Genomic DNA, 19,478 nt, shown 5'->3' on the forward strand with positions numbered 1-19,478 from the left:
CCTGACTCCCTCCCCGAGCCCCCGGCCACCGCGCTCTGCGGGAGGACAGCAAAAGCTGCCGCCGAGCCGAAGGGGTCTATTATCTGCGGCGCCGCGCCCCCGGCGGGGACCTGCCGGGGAGACGGGGGCGTCGGGGCTGGCGGGCCACACCATCTCCTGGGGCCCCTAAAAGGCCCTAATCCGCCCTGGGACCCCAGTAGGGGCCTTACTCCCCAGGACCCCTCGCCCTTAGCAAAGAGCCCCAATTCCTGGGGCCGCAGCCCCGGGCAACCATCTGGAGTTCGAGGCGGCGCCGGCCAAGGCAGGGTGCGCCCCCTCCCCTCAGCGATGACCGGCTGGCCCCACCCCCGCCGAGACCAAGTTCAACAAGTTTGCCCAAGAAGTCCTAGCTAGAGTCTCCATGGCTAGGCCTGGCCCGGCCGCTCCGCGTGGGCTCCATGGGCTCCGGGTCGTGCAGCGCCGGGCCCGCAAGAGGGCCAGGTCGAAGGGAGCCGTCCTTAAGGGTTGAGGTTAGAGACGGCAGCCCCTGGCCTCCGAGGTCTGGTGTGAGCGCTCCGGCTTTGGAGCGCGTCATCAGGGAGCAGGCACCTCAGGCGGCAGGTCGGGTTTCCAAAAGCGCCCCTTTGTTATGCCCCTCCCTGGCCCTGCCTCCTCTTCTTTCCCCGCGCCACCCCCTCCCCCAGCCTCCCGGGCCTCTCTGGCTTCTGGTTCCAGTCGCTGTTGCCTAAGTACCCCTCTCTGGACCAGTCGACCGGCCCCTTCTGTGCCTTCAAATCCTCGGGCTGCGGGCGGATCGGGAGGGGCGGCTGGGAGAAGAGGTCCTGAGGCCAAGCCTGTGCCTCAAGGACAGAGGATGGGCAGGCCAGGGCAGCAGTGCTCCCTCCCAGGGGCATGCCCCGGGCTTCTGGAAAGGGTGGGGGCTGGTCTGGTTGGGGGTACATACCCGCCTCAGGTAAGGGAGTGGGTTCTTCCCTGAACTCCAAGACTCCCTACCTTGGCTTAGCAAGCTGTGAGAAGACCCTGCCAAGCCCCAGAGGACTTGTCCCAGCCCAGTAGGTGCTGGCTCCATGGGCTGGGAAGGTTCATTATCTGCTTTCTGAGCGCTTCCGTGCTCAGAAGTGGTGGAGCGTGTTGTGGGGACCAATCTGGGTCTCTGCTGGGGTCAGGAGGCACAGGGTGCTGGCCCTTCTCCGCAGGGGCCAAGGCACAAGGCCCACCCCTGCTGCTAGGTCCCGTGGGGCAGTGGGGCCTAGCTGTGCCTGGGGCTTGGGCTTGTGTTTGCTCTGGGAGGCTGAAGGGAGCAGTGCCAGCCCAGCACACACAGCTTGCTCTGTTCTGGGGCCAGAGAGAGGGAACGGGTGGGGGGCAGCTCTCCCGGGAGCCAGGAGCACAGAGGCTGGAGCAGGCAGGGGGCCCAGGCCCCTGGATGCCTGACTGGGACAGTTCTGAGGCCCTGGGATTTACAGCTGCAGCTGGGTTTCTCTCCATCTGGTTGGCAAGTCCTTTCTGGGTAAGTGGGACAGACTCAAGAGGAAGCAAGGGGAAGTGCTGAGGACCCTGGTGGGGCCAGCTGCTCTGCTCCTCTCCTGCTCTGGGCCCAGGCACCTCCACTGTAGGCCTGAGCTCTCCCTCCTGTTAGCTGAGTGGTGGAAGCCCACTCAGGCCATGCTTTCTCAAAGCTGCTATAGCCAGTGGGTTTCCTGGTCTTCAGGTGGATGTCATTTGTTTTCTCATTCAGCTACTAACTCACTCCAGTGCCTGCAGAAACACAAACTGGACCCTCAGGAAGTCTCTGCCAGTGACTGGGGACAGATCCTGTCCTGTAGTCACAACCCAATGGGATATAGACGGGTGGGAGATGGGGATGGAGGAATGGACGGGGGGCTGGAGAAGGTGCCTCACTCCGAGTTTTGAAGGATGGGGAGAGATTTATCAGTTTGGGGAGTACTGTGATAGAGCCCTGCTTTGGGAGCAACAAGCACACTGTCCTCCTGGGTCTGGCGGTGTCCCTTGGGCTTGCTCAGAGGAGGAAGTGATTTCCTTCTAGGGGCTTGAATAGATGCTGGGGACAGCTGAGACCCTGCCCAGAGACAGGAGGGGAGTGGCCGCATGCCACTGTGTCCTCTAGCCCCTGGGGCTGGTGGCTCTGGGGTTGGAATCTGCCTTGTCCTCCTCCGCAGTTCTGGAGCACACTGTCATAACTGGCTGATCACCTGTCTGACACCCCGTGCCGCCCCATACTCTGGGCTTTCTGAGGGTGGGGCTGAGTTACTCATTATCCACGGAGCCCTTTGGGACCTCATGGTGGATGCTGTGGAGCGGGATGTGTGTCCCTCGTGACTGTCGGGCCCCTCACGTTTCTTGTTCATTGCCTGGTTTGAGTCTTGTACCAGTCGTGGCACGGAAGCAGACCAGGAGGTGGAATTTCCATCTTAGGAGGGAGCTGAAGCCCCTTAGGAGAGGACAGTCTAAATGCACTTGTTCGAGCTTCATGGCCAAGATAAGACTCAGGCCTCTTGGTTCCCAGTCTGCTCTTCCCAGCACAGGGAGCTACTGCAGTGTGGCTGGGCACCCTCTGACCTGGCCTGGTCTGGTAAAGGGTCGCCTTGTTCAAGGAGAGGCCACAGAGCCCTGGCTTGGGCAGGCGTCCTCTTGTCTCATCTGCGGTTGGGGCAGTGAGAGGCTCTCTGCCCACTACCCACCCCCGCCGGCCATGTAATCCCCAGCTGGACCATGTGACCCGACTGGCATTCTCCTGGTTGGAATCTGGCGCTTCTGACAGCAGTTGCTATATTGGGGGAGCTGGGCACCGCCCTGGACACTGTCAGCTCCACCCTCACCCCCTGCTTTGCTCTTGTTAGCTCCAAGGCAGAATCACAGTGGCAGCTTTGAGAGTTGGACACCCAGGTCCCTGAAGTGAGCTCTAGGCCCCAGGTACATGGAGTGAGGTGGTGGCGAGGGCAAACCAGGGCGAGAGGAGGACCTTTGAAACTACCATCTTTGCCCCCACCCTGGGCCCTCCTGGGGACTTCCAGACCCCTGCCTGCTAAGTCCTGGCTCTTAACAGTTCCTTGGGTAGCGGGGACGGCAGTGGGGGGCAAAAGCCAGGGATAGGAGAGGGTCTTTTCCTATCCCCAAGAGTGTGCGTCTGGCTTCCCTGCTTACCCCTCTGCCCTCTGCAGCTCTAATCCGCCACCATTCCGTGCTGCGGGGACACCATGGCTCCAGAGGAAGATGCTGGAGGGGAGGCCCTAGAGGGCAGCTTCTGGGAGGTGAGCAGCTAGCTGGGTCCCAGGTTTGGGGGCGGCACGGAAATGCTCACCCCTCTCTGGGCCCAGTCATCTGTCCAAGGGAGGAGCCTAGCTGTCAGCCCCAGCCCCTGCCGGGGGCTTCTCCCTGGTGACACTATCCTTCTCGTATCCTCCCCAGGCTGGCAACTACAGGCGGACGGTGCAGCGGGTGGAGGATGGGCATCGGCTGTGTGGGGACCTGGTCAGCTGCTTCCAGGAGCGTGCCCGCATCGAGAAGGCCTATGCCCAGCAGCTGGCCGAATGGGCCCGCAAGTGGAGGGGCTCCGTGGAGAAGGGTGAGCCTGTGCTCGGGCCTACTGGGAGAAGAAGGCTGCCGAGGGTGGGGCGACCAGGCAAGGCAGCTTCTTTTTGCACCTCTCGTGGAAAAGTTCAAGGCTTCCATGTCTGCCTTCCCTTTAAAGCGAGACGATCTTCCTGGTTATTCTTATAGCTGTGCTCTTAGAGTTCCCAAAGTACTGTCATGAGTCATTTTGATATTTCTAACAACCCTATAATGGAGATGGTCTTCTTCTACCCATTTTCCAGAGGAGAATGTGGCAGTTCAGAGAGGCTAAGTGACTTGCCTGAAGTCACACAGCTAAGAAGAACTAAAGCTTGAGCCCAGGCCTTCTGACTCAGGAGCTTGAGATCTTTCCATCCAAACAAGCTGCCTTCCTTGGGGACGGACACTAGTTCTTCCCTCTGAGGCAATAGAATATAGTGGATTATACCACAGTCCTGGGTTTGAATTTCAGCTCCAATTGTACCTCTAATGCTTTGGGCAATTACTTTCACTTCTCTGGGCTGCCTTTTTGCTGGTTCCATGTTGTTTGTGACACTGTCTTCACAATGGTGGATGAGACAAGGATCCAGTGAGATCTCGTATGTCCAGGTACAGATTAGGTATTCAGTAAGCAGCAGCTGACATTATTTGTTGTTATCTTTGCATTTCTGCTCCACGTCTGGCACCCAGAGCAGCACCCGACGAGAGGGGGTGGGCTCATTGCAAGTGGCATCCCCGGCCCAGCCCAAGCCCCTTCCCTCCTTGCAGGCCCTCAGTATGGCACGCTGGAGAAGGCCTGGCATGCCTTCTTCACTGCGGCCGAGCGGCTGAGCGCCCTGCACCTGGAGGTGCGGGAGAAGCTGCAGGGCCAGGACAGCGAGCGGGTGCGCGCCTGGCAGCGGGGGGCCTTCCACCGGCCTGTGCTGGGCGGCTTCCGCGAGAGCCGGGCTGCCGAGGACGGCTTCCGCAAGGCTCAGAAGCCCTGGCTAAAGAGGCTGAAGGAGGTGAGCCTGGGCGGGATGGGCAGCAGAGGCACACACCTTCCTGGGTTGGCCTGGGGCTAGAGGGGGCCGAAGCGTGGCATACAGGGTCCAAACTGGTCCCTGTGTGTGTGCCAGGTCGAGGCTTCCAAGAAGAGCTACCATGCGGCCCGGAAGGAGGAGAAGACAGCCCAGACTCGGGAGAGCCACGCGAAGGCGGACAGCGCTGTCTCCCAGGAGCAGCTGCGGAAGCTGCAGGAGCGGGTGGAACGCTGCTCCAAGGAGTCCGAGAAGGTACTGGCTGAGGGACTGGGCTGGCCCAGGTCAGGGCTTCCTGAGTGCCTTTTCCAGTCCCCAGCAGTTGTATTGCTCTCATCCTCACCTGCCACCTTCTCTCCAGATTATCAGTTAAGGGAGGAACCTGAGAAAGGTGATGCTTTACTCAGGAGAGAAATGGTGTGGTTTCGGGCACTGGGATAATCTTCGCAGTTGCGGAGAACTTCCCAGCTCCTTTCCTTTCACAGTGTCCCACCTGGGACAAGTTCTCACGTTGTCTACCCTGCCAGAGCGCCCTTCCTCCAGCTCTGCACATCGAGCTCCTCCCTGTCCTCTGAGGTGCTGCTCAGTTTCCACCTCCTCCGGGAAGCCTTTTCTGATTTCTCCCACTGCTCCCCATAGGTTGACCTCATCTCACTCTCCACCAGACTCTTAAAGCTGCTGTGCCTGAATGCCACCTCCCTTGTTAGGCTCCTGGGGTTCCTCAAGGGCAGGGGCCAGGTTTTGGGACCCTGGTGCCTAGCCCACAGTCTAGCCCACAGGAGGTGCTCAGTACATACTAGCAATACAAGGTCTTGTCCTCACCAGACCCCCTCCTCTCCCACCCAGATGAAAACCCAGTATGAGCAGACACTGGCGGAGCTGCATCGTTACACCCCACGCTACATGGAGGACATGGAGCAGGCCTTCGAGACCTGCCAGGCTGCCGAGCGCCAGCGGCTTCTCTTCTTCAAGGATATGCTGCTCACCTTACACCAGCACCTCGACCTCTCCAGCAGTGAGAGGTACGGCCTGCAGGGTGGGCATGGAGATCTGGGTGATGCCGGGTCTCCTCCATCTCCCCTGGGCTCTGGCTGGGCTGAATGAGATTGGGGTGTGCAGAGGCGCAGGGCTTCCCAGCCTGAGGGTTGTGCCTGGGGCACAGGTTCCACAAACTCCACCGAGACCTGCATCAGGGCATCGAGGCAGCCAGCGACACGGAGGATCTGCGGTGGTGGCGCAGCACCCACGGGCCGGGCATGGCCATGAACTGGCCCCAGTTTGAGGTACGTGTTCCAGGCAGGCTGGTGCTGGGAGGTGGGGTGGGCTCCCGCTGGCCTCAGCCTGGACCTCAGGAGGGAGGCTGGGGCTTGGGACGAAGGAGATCAAGGTGGTCTGGGTGGTCCTGGCGGCCACCAGAGCCTGCAGCCCCGCCTGACCCTGAACACTGCCCCCACAGGAGTGGTCCTGGGACACACAGAGGACAATCAGCCGGAAGGAGAAGGGTGGCCGGAGCCCTGACGAGGTTACTCTGACCAGCATCGTACCCACAAGAGATGGCGCTGCATCCCCACCCCAGTGCCTGGGGTCCCCAGGGTGAGAGCCAGGATTCGGGCTGTGGGAAGGAAGCAGCTCTGCCCCCCGCTCTGCCCTCCTTCCTCTGTCTCTTCCCTTCATTCCCGTCACACCTGAAGTGGGTTGAAAATCGGTGCCAGGCACCTTAGGACATACTTATGAGTTGTAATGATGCCAGTTTTTATGGTGGTTTAGATTTGCCAGGCGTTTCCCACATTCCCTCTCATCTGCTGCTCATGTCAGCTCTGTATGGCAGAAGTGTGCCTGAGCTTGCAGGCATTCATGGCAGAGGTCAGGCTAGAATCTTGCAGCTTTTCCCCACCTGCCTCTCCCTGGGTTCCTCCAGGAGGAACCTCCAGGAGGTGAGCCCTTGGCCCTGAGTCCTAGGCTCTCTCGCTCATGTTCCTTGTGCCCTGAGACTGCCCCTTTGTCCTTCCCTCTCTAGCGGCGGGCAGGATGAGGAGTGGTCAGATGAGGAGAACCCCCGGAAGGTTGCTACTGGGGTCCGGGTGCGGGCACTCTATGACTACGCGGGCCAGGAAGCTGATGAGCTGAGCTTCCGAGCAGGTACCCTGGAACTCCTTTCTTGATCCTTTCCAGACTTCAGCCCCTCCACCCCTTTTCCCTGCCCCTTTACTAGCCTGAGCAGGATTGTGGAAAAGGGAAGCCAGACATCCACTTATCAAGGGGCCAGTTCTCCGACTCTTAAGGCTGCTCTGGGTCCAGCCCCCAGGAGTCAGAGTGTCTGCTTGGAGTCCTCATTTGCCTCTCAAAGTCATCAGCTGCGGCCTGACTGCTGCATTCAGAGTTGGGGGTGGAGTGGCTGACTTTGACCTCCTCTATCTGAGCCAGGTCTCTTCTAGCTGGGCTCTCCGACTACCCCCTCCCCCTCAGTCCTTGACCCAATTGCAGGAATGGGGCTGGGCCAGGACAATTGCCAGTGACCAATCCCCCTTCTCGCAGGGGAGGAGCTGCTGAAGATGAGCGAGGAGGATGAGCAGGGCTGGTGTCAGGGCCAGCTGCAGAGTGGCAGGATTGGCCTGTACCCGGCCAACTATGTGGAGTGTGTGGGGGCCTGACCTGCCCTGGCAGCCCTTCTGCAACGTTTCTCCACCCTGGGTCAGAGCCCAGCTTGTCTGGACAGCGGGACCTGAGGGCCTTGAACCATCCTGCCCCTGCTGCCCCTCTGTCCCTTGAGGAGGGAGGAAGTCCTGGGACCCAGGGAACGGGAGGGGCCTGTGTCTAAGAAGGGACTGGTAGGGAATGGCCAACTGAGTCTAGGCTGAGGGGAAGATGGGGAGGTCAGGAGGTGACAGAAGGGCCCAGGGGTGCCTGGGCCTCCCCAAGAGTCCTCCAGTCTCCCCAGGAGCTGTGGATGCAGTTCCTGATCTCTGTGTTTTGGGGTTCCTGGGGTTGGCCTGGGGTGAGTGTAGTTCTGGGCTAGCAGCACTCTTTTGTGGCTTGTTCTAGTGTGTATTAAACTTGGAAGAAAAAACAAAACAGGCTTGTATGCATCTTTTTCGCTATTCCACCCTTGCCAGGCTGCCGAGGGCATCTGGAAAGAGGCACTGAGGGAGTCGTGGGCCTGGAGTATATTGGGGGGGCGGGGGTTGGGCGAAGGTCTGCCAGCCTGGTACCTGTTCTGGGCCTTCGGGACCCTAACCTGGGGTGGAAGGGACTCGAGATCAGAGTTGGTGTGAGCCATCCAGGCTTGGTGGAGGCTGGGTGCTGAGTTCTGAGCCAGGCGGGAGCCCAGCCAGTTTATCTTCCCGTCCAGGCCGGCGGGACTACGACTGCTTGGTAGGACTGTTAATCATTACTCACCGTTCGGCAACTGGCTAAGGCCGGGTGCCGGGCCTCGCAGTCCACGCTTCTGTGAGGTGGCTCCACCTTCTGGGGGTGTCGGGGCTTGCGGGCGGCTCTGCGGCGAGGTTTGGGCCTGTGATCCATATCGGGACAAATCACCCCACCCCTCGGCGGGCCGGCCCCCGTTGAGGCCCACCCAACTGTGCCGCCTTCGCGGCCGCGGATTGGCCCTTGACGGGACCCGTCGATCGCGCTGGTGTCTGGGAGGGAGAGAAAATGGCGGCCGAGCCGAGCAAGACAGAGATCCAGACCCTTTTTAAGAGGCTTCGCGCAATTCCGACCAACAAGGTGCGTGAGAGGGAGGCGCGCGGCGCCCGGCGCCCGGCGCCCGGCGCCGGCCGAGAGGGACTCTCCCGGCTCCCCTGGGTTCTGAGGGAGGGAGAGGGGCCGGCGCGGGGCTGTTTTCCTGGGGTGTCAACGCCCGGCCTCGACTCGGGGCCCCTGACCGTTCGCTCATCTCCTTCTCCACCCAGGCCTGCTTCGACTGTGGCGCCAAGAATCCGAGTTGGGCCAGCATCACGTACGGTGTGTTCTTGTGCATTGACTGTTCCGGGGTGCATCGCTCCCTGGGCGTCCATCTCAGCTTCATCAGGTGGGGTCTCCTCGCCGTCGGTCGGGACTGGGTGCTCAGCAGGGGAGAGTGGCTGCCTGGACTTGGAGCGCCCTGGGTTTGGTGTTCGCCAGCTTCTCACGGGAGGCAGCCGCCAGTGTGGGCCCCTTGTTACACAGGCGGTTCGTTTCCGCGTCTGGGTCAAAACTCCGTTATTTCCTGGTGGTCAAACTCGACACTCCAAGCGTTAGTTTCAGGGAAAAGTTATCTGCGTTGTTCTTGTTGCTGATGCGCTGGAGCGAGACTGTGGTTGGCCTTAAGGCAAAGGCCGAGTCCAAGCTTCGACCTCCTTTCGCATCTGGAAAATAATTAGTACCTTTTGGACTAGATGAATAAAGAGCAAAGCTTTCCTGGACAGGGTAGAGTGGAGGAAACAGGGAGGTGGCTGATAAATGTCTCCTGGGTGCCTACTGCAGCCCGAGGCCAAATGACAGGTGTGGGTCTGCCAGGGAAGCGTCTCCTGGAACCTGCTGGTAGGTGACACACGGCCCTTGCACACAGGTCCACAGAGTTGGATTCCAACTGGAACTGGTTCCAGCTGAGGTGTATGCAGGTCGGCGGGAATGCCAATGCGGTAAAGCTCCTCCTCACCATCCTCCTGCCCCCGTTCTTCTGCCTGGGTACTGACTTCACAGTGACTTCTTGGAGGCCCTCTCAGTTTCTCTGTTCAGAGGATTCTCTGGTCTATGGCAACACTGTACATTATTCTCTACACTTGGAGATGGGTCGTTGTTCTTTTCCAAGGGGCTTTGGATTCGAACTAAACTGGACAGACGTTCTTGGGGGAGAGGCCAAGGGCTTGGGGCCTCCACAGTTGTCTGGGTCTCGTGGGCCTGGATGAAGGAAGGGCAGAGTGGGTACAGCATGCTGTCCTCAGGCAGAGCTGAGTGAGGTCTGGGCTTCAGTCATTCATCGTAGAGGATGGGAGGCTGCGTTTTTTGTAGGAGGTTCTGAGGAACTTTATGAAAAACTGCTGGTGTCAGTAGAGCATACTGTCCTGTATAAGTAATAACCAGACCGTTAGAAGGAGGTGTCTGTTTTGCTCTGGGGAGAACCACCTGTAGCACGTTCTCCTCTCTTCTTTGCTCACCAGACAGCCTTCTTCCGCCAACATGGATGCACAGCCAGTGATGCCAACACCAAATATAATAGCCGAGCTGCCCAGATGTACCGGGAAAAGATCCGGCAGCTGGGGAGTGCGGCCCTGGCTAGGCATGGCACTGATGTAAGTGCCTGTTCTCCCGGGCTGGGGTCATGGGGTAACTGGGAATATTCAGAGTCCTGTGTTTCAGTTGTGTCTTCTTTCTAGCTTTGGATAGACAATATGAGTAGTGCTCCCAGTCACTCGCCAGAGAAGAAGGACTCTGATTTCTTCTCGGAACACACTCAAGTGAGTGCGCACAAGGAATGTTTCCCACAGTTGTTCCTGACAGGTGGTTTACTTACTGAGGCCAAGGCCCACAGTCATGGGCATGGATTCCATTCGCCTTGGTGTGATACCTCATACGGGGAATGTTTGGGGCCCACTGCTGGATAGACCCAGGTGTTTCCTCTTCCCATGAGTAGGCGTGCAATGAGGCCCTCCTTAGGAACACACCCCTATAAGCTGGGGTGGTAGGGAGGACGAGAAGCTTCTTAAAGGCTCGAGGTATCAGGAACCCCAAATAACTTTTCCTGGATTCTTCCCCTATGATAAAGGCACTGTGGCTGGGGACAATGAAGGGATTCCCTCCCAAGCAACCTACCCCTGGGAGGAGGTTTCCCCTCTACCCACCCACTGGGTGCTGAAGTCAGACTCTGTTTGAATCCCTGCTCCTCTACTTAGTCTTTCTAGTGTGGTGGCTAAGACACCTAACCTCAGTCTCTAAGATGGAGAACGTATCTTCCTCATAGGCTTGTTGTGATAATAAAACATATTTACATGTAAAAAGCCCTTAGACTTGTACGTGGCACATGGTGAGTGCCCGATGTAATTATTAAATTAAGGGAATGGGTTCTGGCTCTAAGTAAACAGTGAAGGGATGGAGATGGCTGCTAGTTTTGTGCTGCTTTCTTCCATAGTGAAAGCAACTATAATTTTGATTGCTAACCTCCAGTATTCTTTCCTCATGGGCTTGGAGTAGGGCCTTGTACCCACAAGGTATTTGGCACTCTTTGCCAGCAGGAATGGCTCATCAAGGCTTCTGTCATCTGGCTTTTCAGCCCCCTGCCTGGAATGCACCAGCCACGGACCCATCAGAGACCCAGCAGCCACCCCCATCTGCAGAGAGCAGTGGCCTGGCACGTGAGTTTAGCCCAGATTCCAACTATGTGCCTTGGTCCTGGCAAAGGACTTGGGGCTAGGAATGGGACACCTGGCCAAGGTAATGGGAGTGAGGGGTCTCCTACTATCTCTGGGTGGGCTGGGATTCACTTAAGTCCCTCGGAGGAGGTGGTGGGCATTCTTTCTCTATTTTGGTGGCCTCAGAAAGCTGAGGAAAGTCGGTGCCCCTACTTTTACCGCATCACTTCCCTTAAGGGGAGGTCATAGGAAGTTTTGAGTCTTCCACCTGATTCCCATCATTGCATCCACAGAGCCGGAGCACGGCCCCAACATGGAGCTGCTTGGCACCTCACCCAAAGCTTCTCTGGGTCAGTATACCAGGTGGCAGGTGTGGGGTGCCTGGGAGAGGGTCGGCCTCGGGGGTTCTTTTCAGATCTGCTGCTGCCTGGTCATGTGGACTGAGGTCCCAGGAGACTGAGCATCTGATCTCTCTGGAGTGGGGCTTGGGATTGAAGTTGTGGCTGCAACATCGACCACAAGGACTTGAGAGCAGGCCCTTGGCGGCTGGTGTCCCAGGCCTGGGGTTTGCCTCTGGGGGTGGGGCTGGGGCTGGCCAGCGTGAGGCTGGACACCTAACCCTGGGGGCCGAGGCAGGATTGGCCTGTCTGCTCTATTTCACGAGAAAGGGGACAACTCTGAGCTGCTAATGGCTGGAGGCAACATTGTCCTTTCTCGGCCAGTCCCTGGCCTTTTGGCTCTTTTCTACTCTTTTCTTGATGTCCTTCAGACTTAGTTCAGGGTGAACAGTCCATTTGCTGCCCTGGTTTGTTTTGTCGACCTTTGAGCATTGGGGCAGGAAGCCAGCAGAATGACCGTCAGTCTGACCCCATGGGAAGGCTGGCATGGCCTGGTCCGGAGTGAGGCTCTGTAGAGGCCTCTGGGCTTGGGAGCTATATGGAGGCTCTGAGGTCGGGCCCCCTGTTAGCCACAAGTCTGTTTTTCTCCAGAGTCCATGTATCTGTCACCTAAAGGGGCTCTTCCTGCCAGAGGTAACCAGCAGCTTCTTGGGGAGCCCCTTGCGTGCCCGCTTCCTCTGCTCTAGGAGCTGAGGCTGGTGTTTGGTGCTGCCCCTGCCTGGTGGTCTTCGTGTTGGGTCAGGGACTTTGTCTCTGGTGCTTCAGGTCTAGGTTCTTAGGTCCATCGGCTGGGAATCAGTAACCTCCTCTAACCTCGTCTGTCTTGGCTTGGACGCCCTGACACCATTGGTTGGAGCTGGTGGTGGCAGCTTTGCCTTCCCCTGCCTGAAGCTGTTCTTTGTAGAAGCTCTTGCCAGAAAGCTGCATGATGTGGACTGAGCTGCTGCCTCTGACCTCCCTTTGTCTCTGCTCACGCCCCACCCTCTTCCTCACACAGAACTGAAAACCTCCCTCATTGGCAAGAAGAAGCCAGCAGCAGCTAAGAAAGGGGTAGGTGGGGAGAGGCAGTATGGCAGAGTGGTTAGGAGCTGGAGTCAGACGCCTGGGTTCCCCCTTTGCCCTGACCACTTACTGGCTGTATGACTGGAAAGGTGCTTAGCTTCTCTGCACCTGATCTGTGAGGGGCTGTCAAGATGTTTGTCTCTAAGGGGCTCCTGGGAGGAGTCAGTGAGACTGTGCACATAAGTGCTTGGCACATCCTGGGCCTGGTAGCGTTAGCCGTTGTCCTCCGGCCCCCAGGCCTCTGCTGGGGTTGTGCGGGCCATGCTATGCTCAGCTCCAGCAGAACCACTGTTCTCCCTCTCCACCATGCTGACGGGGCTCCTGCTTTTTTACACTAAACTTTAAGAAGGAACCCTTTCCTTGCGGGTGTTTCCATGCGTTGTGGTTGGCAAAGCTCTCATCACATAATTCTCCCAGCTGGGTGCCAAGAAAGGCCTAGGGGCCCAGAAGGTGAGCAGCCAGAGTTTCAGCGAGATTGAGCGGCAGGCCCAGGTGGCAGAGAAGCTCCGTGAGCAGCAGGTGGCTGATGCCAAGAAGCAGGCCGAGGAGTCCATGTGAGTGTTTGCCAGAGGGGCCCCAGCTTGTATGGGGTTGGGTGGGCAGGCGGGACAGGTCAGGATGGTGCCGGCCTCTGACACGTTTGTTCCCTCTAAGGGTTGCCTCCATGCGTCTGGCCTACCAGGAGCTTCAGATTGACCGTAAGAAGGAGGAGAAGAAGCTACAGAATCTGGAAGGGAAGAAGCGAGAGCAGGCAGAGAGGTTGGGCATGGGACTGGTGTCCCGAAGGTGAGGCTCAGCTTTGGGGTGTGGCAGGGAAATGCCATTGTTCCCCTGGGAACCATTGAAGGTTCTTCCCGGCAATTTGGGGTTCTAGGCTTAGTCTTCCTCCAAGGCTGAATAGAGGACTTTGCTTATTGTCTTCAAGCCCCTAGTATAGTGCTTGGCACATAGTAGGTACATGCTCGCTAAGTATTTGTTGAACAGATGAAACACAGGATCAGGTGCTCTTTCGATATGTCCAAGAGACTAGGGTGGTATTTCTTTTTCTTTTTTTTTTGATATTTATTTATTTATTTGGCCGCACCCGGTCTTAGTTGCAGCATGCGGGATCTTTAGTTGTGGCATGCGGGCTCTAAGCTGCGGCATGCGGGATTTAGTTTCCTGACCAGGGATTAAACCTGGGCCCCCTGCGTTGGGAGCGCAGAGTCTTAACCACTGGACCACCAGGGAAGTCCCTAGGGTGATGTTTCTTATAAAGGGTGCTAATGGCGCTTTGAATGGCAGGACAGTTTTCTCAAGAGCTTCCCAAGAATCGCAGGGCTTTCAGCATTCCTAATACCTGTCCACTAAATGCCATTAGTGTTACCAGATGCCATAACACCCAGAAATAACCCCAGACATTTAAATGCCCTTTGGTTGGGTGGTACCCTTCCTGTTTCAGGACCACTGGGTTTATGTTGCTGTGGTTTTCTTAAAAAAAAAAAAAAGAACAAGGGCTGCTGACCAGTTCTCTTATGCATTTTGCTTGCTTCACAATAAGAGTTAGCATCTAGAGATTTCAGGAATACTAGATTTTTTATCTCTCTTAAAAATTGGAATATCTGGCAGCGCCAGGGTGAGCAATCCTGGCTACAGTGAGCTTGTGCTAAGTGGTGTCTGCTCCTTTCCAGGGGGCGTGAGCTTCGCCAATGGCCTTATTTACTTAAATACAGCAGTGTTATACAGGAGGTATTGTTTTCCCTTTTTACAAATGAGAAAATTGAGACTCAGAGCAATTAAGCAGTTTGCCTAAAGCCCCAAAATCTAGTAATTCTTACAACTAGATTTTGAACATAGAACTGTTTGATTTCACATTTAGTATTTGTAGCCATTATGCTCTACTTCTCTGGAAGAAGATACAGCTGGGTATTTCTACTTAATCTTTCAGGACATGGCCAGCTGGATTTAAGTTATTCCCTTTTAGTCTGTGTGCTAATAGTGTAACCCACAGCTAACCAGGGAGACAAAATTTTATCCCAAAAGGACTTTCCTCTTCCCTGTTTTGTTCACAGGAATGACTGGATTAAAGGGTATATTTAAAACTTTCTTTTCCTTTCTTGTACTGCAGTAGAATCATTTGAACCCAGCCCACCTTATGTGAAACCCTATTGCAAAATATTCACTCCTTGGAGTTCTGCCAACCAAAAGCAGTAGATATTTTTTAATGAATTTATTTAAATGAAATTAATCCTTAAAAGCCTCTGTGGAGCTTAACACAGGAGGGAAGAGAGGCATCACGAGTTGGTACTGGCTGCCAAATTCAATGCCTCAATTCCCTCATTGGGAAACCAAATAGCAGATCCAGGTTTTAGTGCGTAAGGCCAGACTCTATTTTGAAATGCTTTCTTCTTTTAAAAAAAAAAAAAAATGGATGGGATAATTAAGAACTCACCCTTTGATGCCATTAGACTCACGTGCCTGGTTCTGGGGCATTTCATCTTTTTTGTTTTATGTGTCTATCTTGGTGAAGGATGTGGCTCATGGTGCAGCAAGTTGAGGACAGAAAGCACGATTATTTGGTGCACATTATCGTTAAAATTAAAACAGGCCAAACAGTCATTTGTCAGGGAAACCCTACTTTGAGAAAACAAAGCTGATGTATTGACAGGTGAGGAGTGCTCTCCAGTTTACACAGTTGCTAGCACTTCCTGCTGGGTCTTGCCCAGCCCTGGGCACAGTCAGGGGAAGAAGGTTCTGGGTGGTGCTCAGTGAAGGAGAACCCAGGTTTCTGCCAGCAGCTGGGCATCTTCTCTTCTCTCTTTTTTTTTTAATAAAGTTATTTATTTTTGGCTGCGTTGTGTCTTCGTTGCTGCGCTCGGGCTTTCTGTAGTTGCACCGAGCAGGGGCTTCTCTTCATTGTGGTGTGGGCTTCTCATCGTGGTGGCTTCTCTTGTTGCGGAGCACAGGCTCTAGTTGTGTGGGCTATAGTCGCACGGGCTTCGGTAGTTGTGGCTCATGGGTTCTAGAGTGCAGGCTCAGTAGTTGTGGTGCACGGGCTTAGTCGCTCCATGGCATGTGGGATCTTCTGGGACCAGGGCTTGAATCTGTGTCCCCTGCCTTGGCAGGCAGATTCTTAACCAGTGCGTCACCAGGGAAGCCCTGAGCATCTTCTCTTGTGCAGTGACACTGATGCTCACTCCTGCTTTTCTCCACAGTTCCGTCTCCCACTCGGTGCTGTCTGAGATGCAGGTGATCGAACAGGAAACCCCAGTGAGTGCAAAAGCCTCCCGCTCACAGCTGGACTTGTTTGACGATGTTGGTACTTTCGCCTCTGGACCCCCAAAGTAAGGCTATTGTTGGGGTGCAGACTGGGCTACCATGTTCCTCATCAAGCTTCTCTGAGCCACTGTACTGTCTCCCCAGGTACAAGGACAACCCCTTTTCCTTGGGGGAGAGTTTTGGTTCCCGCTGGGATACAGATGCTGCCTGGGGTATGGACGGGATGGAGGAGAAGGAGCCAGAAGTGACTGTCTCAAGCGTCCGGCCCATTTCAGAAAGGTGGAGTGCTCTAGGTCAGCGCTGTCCAGTAGGATGCTCTGTGATGCTGGCAGTGCTACTGTGTGGTGTGGTAGCCACCAAGTATGTGGCTAGTGAGTCCTTAAAAAGTGTCTAGGGTTAATTGAGGAACTGAGTTTTTAATTTAATTTGAATAAATTTGAATAGCCACATGTGGCTAGTGGCTACCAGATTAGAGAGTGCAGGAATCAGGCTTTGGTTTGAGCTGTGCTCTGCCATTGCAGGAAGCCTTGTAGCCTCTTGTGCTTGAGGTCCATTTCTCTGGCAGGAGGAGCCTGATTTTGTGTCTCTGGCCTTCATCTAGTAATTTTTTAAAAGCATATTCCATGTTAATCGGGGTAGTCCTTAACTGATAAATAATCTGCAGATAATCCATTTGTAAAATGGGGACATAACTAATGACTTCAGAGCTGCCATAAGGATTAAATGTAATGAAACTTATGAAACACCTAGCTCAGTGTCTGTGTCAGTGCTAGGTGGGAGTGACCGTACACCTTTTCAGCCACACCGGCATGCTTTTGAGAGTAAAAGGGGGGGTAATACTATGAATTACGCCAGGAGAGTAGGTATAAATCCAGGCAGACTGAGACATTTGATCATCCTAGTGGTTTGGGGCAGAAGCGTTGGCCCCTCCAAACCCTATTTCCATGCTACCTAGTGGAGGGAACATAAGCTCTCTGTGCCTTGGCTTCAGTGTGGAGAAGAGAGGGCCCCTGGGTCCCAGAGCCGTAGTCAGATGGGGCCATGGTGAGCATCCCCAGAAGGCCACTGGTGCTTTTTTTGGCCTCCGGTAGGAATGGGATAGTAATGCTATAGTGATACCATTGCCTGGTAGCAATGGGAAGAGTCAGAGCTGTTGTCCCACATGCACCCCTCAGAGTCACAAACCGGAGGGAAGTGGAAAGCCGGAGCTCAGGCCTTGAGTCGAGTGAAGCACGACAGAAATTTGCAGGAGCCAAAGCCATCTCATCTGACATGTTCTTTGGGCGGGAAGTGGATACTGAGGTAAGTAGAGTTGTCTGCTTACCTGAGCCTGGAGGCAGCAGGTAGAAGCAGAGTTTCTTCCCTACTGTTTTGGACTTTGGCACCAGGATGGCTGGGCCTGGATGAGTTCTTGGGTCATCGGCCCAGAGGTCCTGAGGCCTTGCCTTTTCTTCACCGCAGCATGAAGCCAGGTCCCGGCTACAGCGGCTCTCAGGCAGCAGCGCCATCAGCTCTTCGGACCTCTTTGGGGACATGGACGGTGCTCATGGAGCAGGTAGGCCCCAAGCGAAGCCTGCGAGCAGAGCTGGGGCCCCCTGGACCGGGAAGGGCTTCCTGCTGGGCTCTGGGTCACCCTTTCCCTTGCTTTGACAGGTAGTGTGTCTCTGGGGAACGTGCTGCCCACAGCTGACATTGCCCAGTTTAAGCAGGGTGTCAAGTCTGTGGCCGGGAAGATGGCCGTGCTGGCCAATGGTGTGATGAATTCTTTGCAGGTGAGGCTGGGACTGCTTGACCTGGGGTGGGAGGAGACCAAAGGGTAATGCTTGGAAGTTGGCCTTCTCCACCAGATCCAGACGTAGCTGCACGGTAGCCCTCAGCCCGAGAGAGCATTTTCTTTTCCTGAAGGGCAGCTTCCTTCCTTTGAGCTTGGTACCAGGCCTGGGCCTCTCCCTAAGACGATGCCATGTCTGCAGTGATTTTCCCCCACTCCTGTCATCTGTACTGTTTCCCTCCCTCTCCAGCTTCTGTGAGATCAGGCAGGGTTTCCCCCTTGGGGTCTGGCCACAACCCCTTTCCTGGGTCACAGTAAAATAGAAAACAGTCTCTGCCAGGGTGAGATTGGTGCCTGATTCCCCCGCCTGCCAGTACCCCAGTCCCGAGGGGTGTGTTGGGGGAGGGTGTGCATGCTGGAAAGCTGATGCAGGTGAGACCCTGACTTTGTTTTTTCTTTCCCCATCCCCAGGATCGCTATGGTTCCTACTGATCCAGGCTCCATGGCTCAGACACATGGTGTTGACAGCAGCAAAAACCTCTTGATTCCTAGGCCTGGGATGCTTGCCCTGTGGAAGCTGGGGAGGCATTGTTATTTTATACCTGTGGTGTGTGAGTGGGTGGCCTTTGAGGATCTCGGGTGAGGGATGGGCAGTATCAGCCCCTGACCTCTGTCTGGAGATTGCACCCTTTATCCTCTTCTCACACTCCCACCCCTGTGTGCTAGATTATTGTTAATCCAGTCCTGCCCCCAAAGCTGCTGCTCACTTGTCCTGCCACACTGGGAGTGAGGGGGGAGAGTTCCCTCAGGATGGCTTATCCTGGGTCCAGGCCTTCCCCGAGTAGGGAAAGTAAAAAGTATAAGGCTTTTTTGCTGGCTCTAGGATCCTTCCAGATTGTCTGGGGGTTTGGCCCCTGTCCTCTGGAACCAGCAGGGAGGTCTGGAAAGAGTTCTGCTGTAGATCAGCCCCCAGGAGAGGGAGGCTCTGGACTAGGCTGCTGCTGTTGCTGCTCCAGTGGTCTCTTCTGGGCACCAGGAAAGGGCAGGGGAGGGGAAGGACCTTCGTGTGGGCCTTACTGAGGGCTAGAAACTTTACCTGGTACCTAAAGGTTTCATTTGGGGTCAGACTGGAGGCCCGAGTGATCTTCTCCTGTCTCACTGCCCCTTTTTACAGTGATCACTTGGAGGATTACTTCTCCTCCTGGGTGTCTCGGAGTCCTCCCATACCATCCATTGTGGACCACAGGACCCTCTGTCCCCTCCCGAGACTCTGTCCCTTCTTCTCTTGCTTGGTGGCCATGGTGGGTCTCATGTGCCCTGTGCTCTGCTCTGGATGCTGTGAGTGTAAAGCTGGCCAAGAAAGCAGAGGACGTGAGGGACAGAAGCAGGCTCCTGGGGCTCAGCTTTCTTCCTCCTCATCATCTGGGTCTTCGGGCCTGGACAGCACCCCACCACTGAGCGCCTGAGGCACCTACAGAGCTGCAGGTCTCACCCCTCTGGGCCACACACTCATCCTTGGTGCCGTCGTCCCCTGCCGTGCTGGCAGCCTGGGCCCGCCCCACCCCGTGGTTGAGGGTTGAGGTTCCGAGCAACACAGACCACTGTTCCCACCACCCCCTCACCCAAAGGGATGTGACTTTCTTTCTGGACTGTTTGTATTGAAACTAAGTGGTGTCAAATAAAGCCCCGACGGGGCCCTAGGCCTCTTGGTCTGAGTGAAGTAGTGTCCTCTCTGGATCCTGCCCCCCTGCCCAGTGCAAGCCCCTCGCCTCACTCTCTGGGCTCCCACCAATACGGGTAGGGCGTCGGTGCTGAAGCTGAGGGCGCTCTCTCCGGGGCCTCCAGCTTGTCCCTTCTCTGAAAGCCAAAGGCCCCCGGCTCCTTGGCCCTGTGCTGCTGTGAGGTCCGGTGCAGCCTTGACCTTACCACCCCGTGGCACACAGAGGACAGAGCTGGTATTACTTGGCCCTTTAACTCACCCACTGAGCCATACAGCTGCAGGCAGGCGAGCGACTTCAGCATCGTACACCTCATCCCAGCGGTAGGCTTGGTTTGGGGGGGGGGGGGG

At 56.1% G+C, this 19,478-nt stretch overlaps 2 protein-coding genes across 4 annotated transcripts in view; both read left to right on the top strand.

The window, feature by feature from the left end:
- PACSIN3 (protein kinase C and casein kinase substrate in neurons 3) overlaps window positions 1-7,658 on the top strand; it is a 9,078-nt gene extending 1,420 nt beyond the window's left edge. Inside the window, exons 1-10 of one of the 2 annotated variants that reach the window (XM_024749537.1) lie at window positions 2,116-2,934; window positions 3,183-3,272; window positions 3,430-3,586; window positions 4,342-4,577; window positions 4,692-4,847; window positions 5,439-5,614; window positions 5,755-5,875; window positions 6,049-6,185; window positions 6,610-6,731; window positions 7,128-7,658. In XM_024749537.1, the coding sequence (XP_024605305.1) occupies window positions 3,219-3,272; window positions 3,430-3,586; window positions 4,342-4,577; window positions 4,692-4,847; window positions 5,439-5,614; window positions 5,755-5,875; window positions 6,049-6,185; window positions 6,610-6,731; window positions 7,128-7,243 (1,275 nt within the window). In that variant the 5' untranslated portion in view covers window positions 2,116-2,934; window positions 3,183-3,218 and the 3' untranslated portion in view covers window positions 7,244-7,658. Of the gene's footprint in view, window positions 1-2,115; window positions 2,935-3,182; window positions 3,273-3,429; window positions 3,587-4,341; window positions 4,578-4,691; window positions 4,848-5,438; window positions 5,615-5,754; window positions 5,876-6,048; window positions 6,186-6,609; window positions 6,732-7,127 lie in introns of those variants that run through there. The other variant, XM_024749538.1, reaches the window with a different exon arrangement.
- Window positions 7,659-8,167: 509 nt separating this feature from the next.
- On the top strand, window positions 8,168-19,130 carry ARFGAP2 (ARF GTPase activating protein 2). 2 transcript variants are annotated; one of them, XM_024748930.1, is made up of 16 exons: window positions 8,168-8,318; window positions 8,504-8,622; window positions 9,142-9,214; window positions 9,734-9,865; window positions 9,950-10,030; window positions 10,843-10,924; window positions 11,215-11,271; window positions 12,317-12,369; window positions 12,799-12,935; window positions 13,036-13,167; window positions 15,576-15,704; window positions 15,784-15,918; window positions 16,815-16,941; window positions 17,101-17,194; window positions 17,293-17,411; window positions 17,882-19,130. In XM_024748930.1, the coding sequence occupies exons 1-16, from the start codon at window positions 8,247-8,249 to the stop codon at window positions 17,900-17,902; spliced, it is 1,563 nt and encodes a 520-aa protein (XP_024604698.1). In that variant the 5' UTR covers window positions 8,168-8,246; the 3' UTR covers window positions 17,903-19,130. The 2 variants fall into 2 exon arrangements, with proteins under 2 accessions (XP_024604698.1, XP_024604697.1); XM_024748929.1 differs by lacking the exon at window positions 17,882-19,130 and having other exon boundaries at window positions 17,293-17,853.
- Window positions 19,131-19,478: the final 348 nt, after the last annotated feature.

The sequence above is a fragment of the Neophocaena asiaeorientalis genome, unplaced genomic scaffold (assembly GCF_003031525.2).
Source record: "Neophocaena asiaeorientalis asiaeorientalis breed wild unplaced genomic scaffold, Neophocaena_asiaeorientalis_V1.1 scaffold43, whole genome shotgun sequence".
Lineage (NCBI taxonomy): Eukaryota > Metazoa > Chordata > Mammalia > Artiodactyla > Phocoenidae > Neophocaena > Neophocaena asiaeorientalis.

Bases quoted from the DNA above. Each gene is read 5' to 3' on its own strand.
- ARFGAP2 (XM_024748929.1), top strand. From the start codon at position 8,247: ATGGCGGCCGAGCCGAGCAAGACAGAGATCCAGACCCTTTTTAAGAGG. The intron at 12,370-12,798 runs GTAGGTGGGGAG...TAATTCTCCCAG, and splicing joins CAGCAGCAGCTAAGAAAGGG to CTGGGTGCCAAGAAAGGCCT. The intron at 15,919-16,814 runs GTGGAGTGCTCT...TGCACCCCTCAG, and splicing joins GTCCGGCCCATTTCAGAAAG to AGTCACAAACCGGAGGGAAG.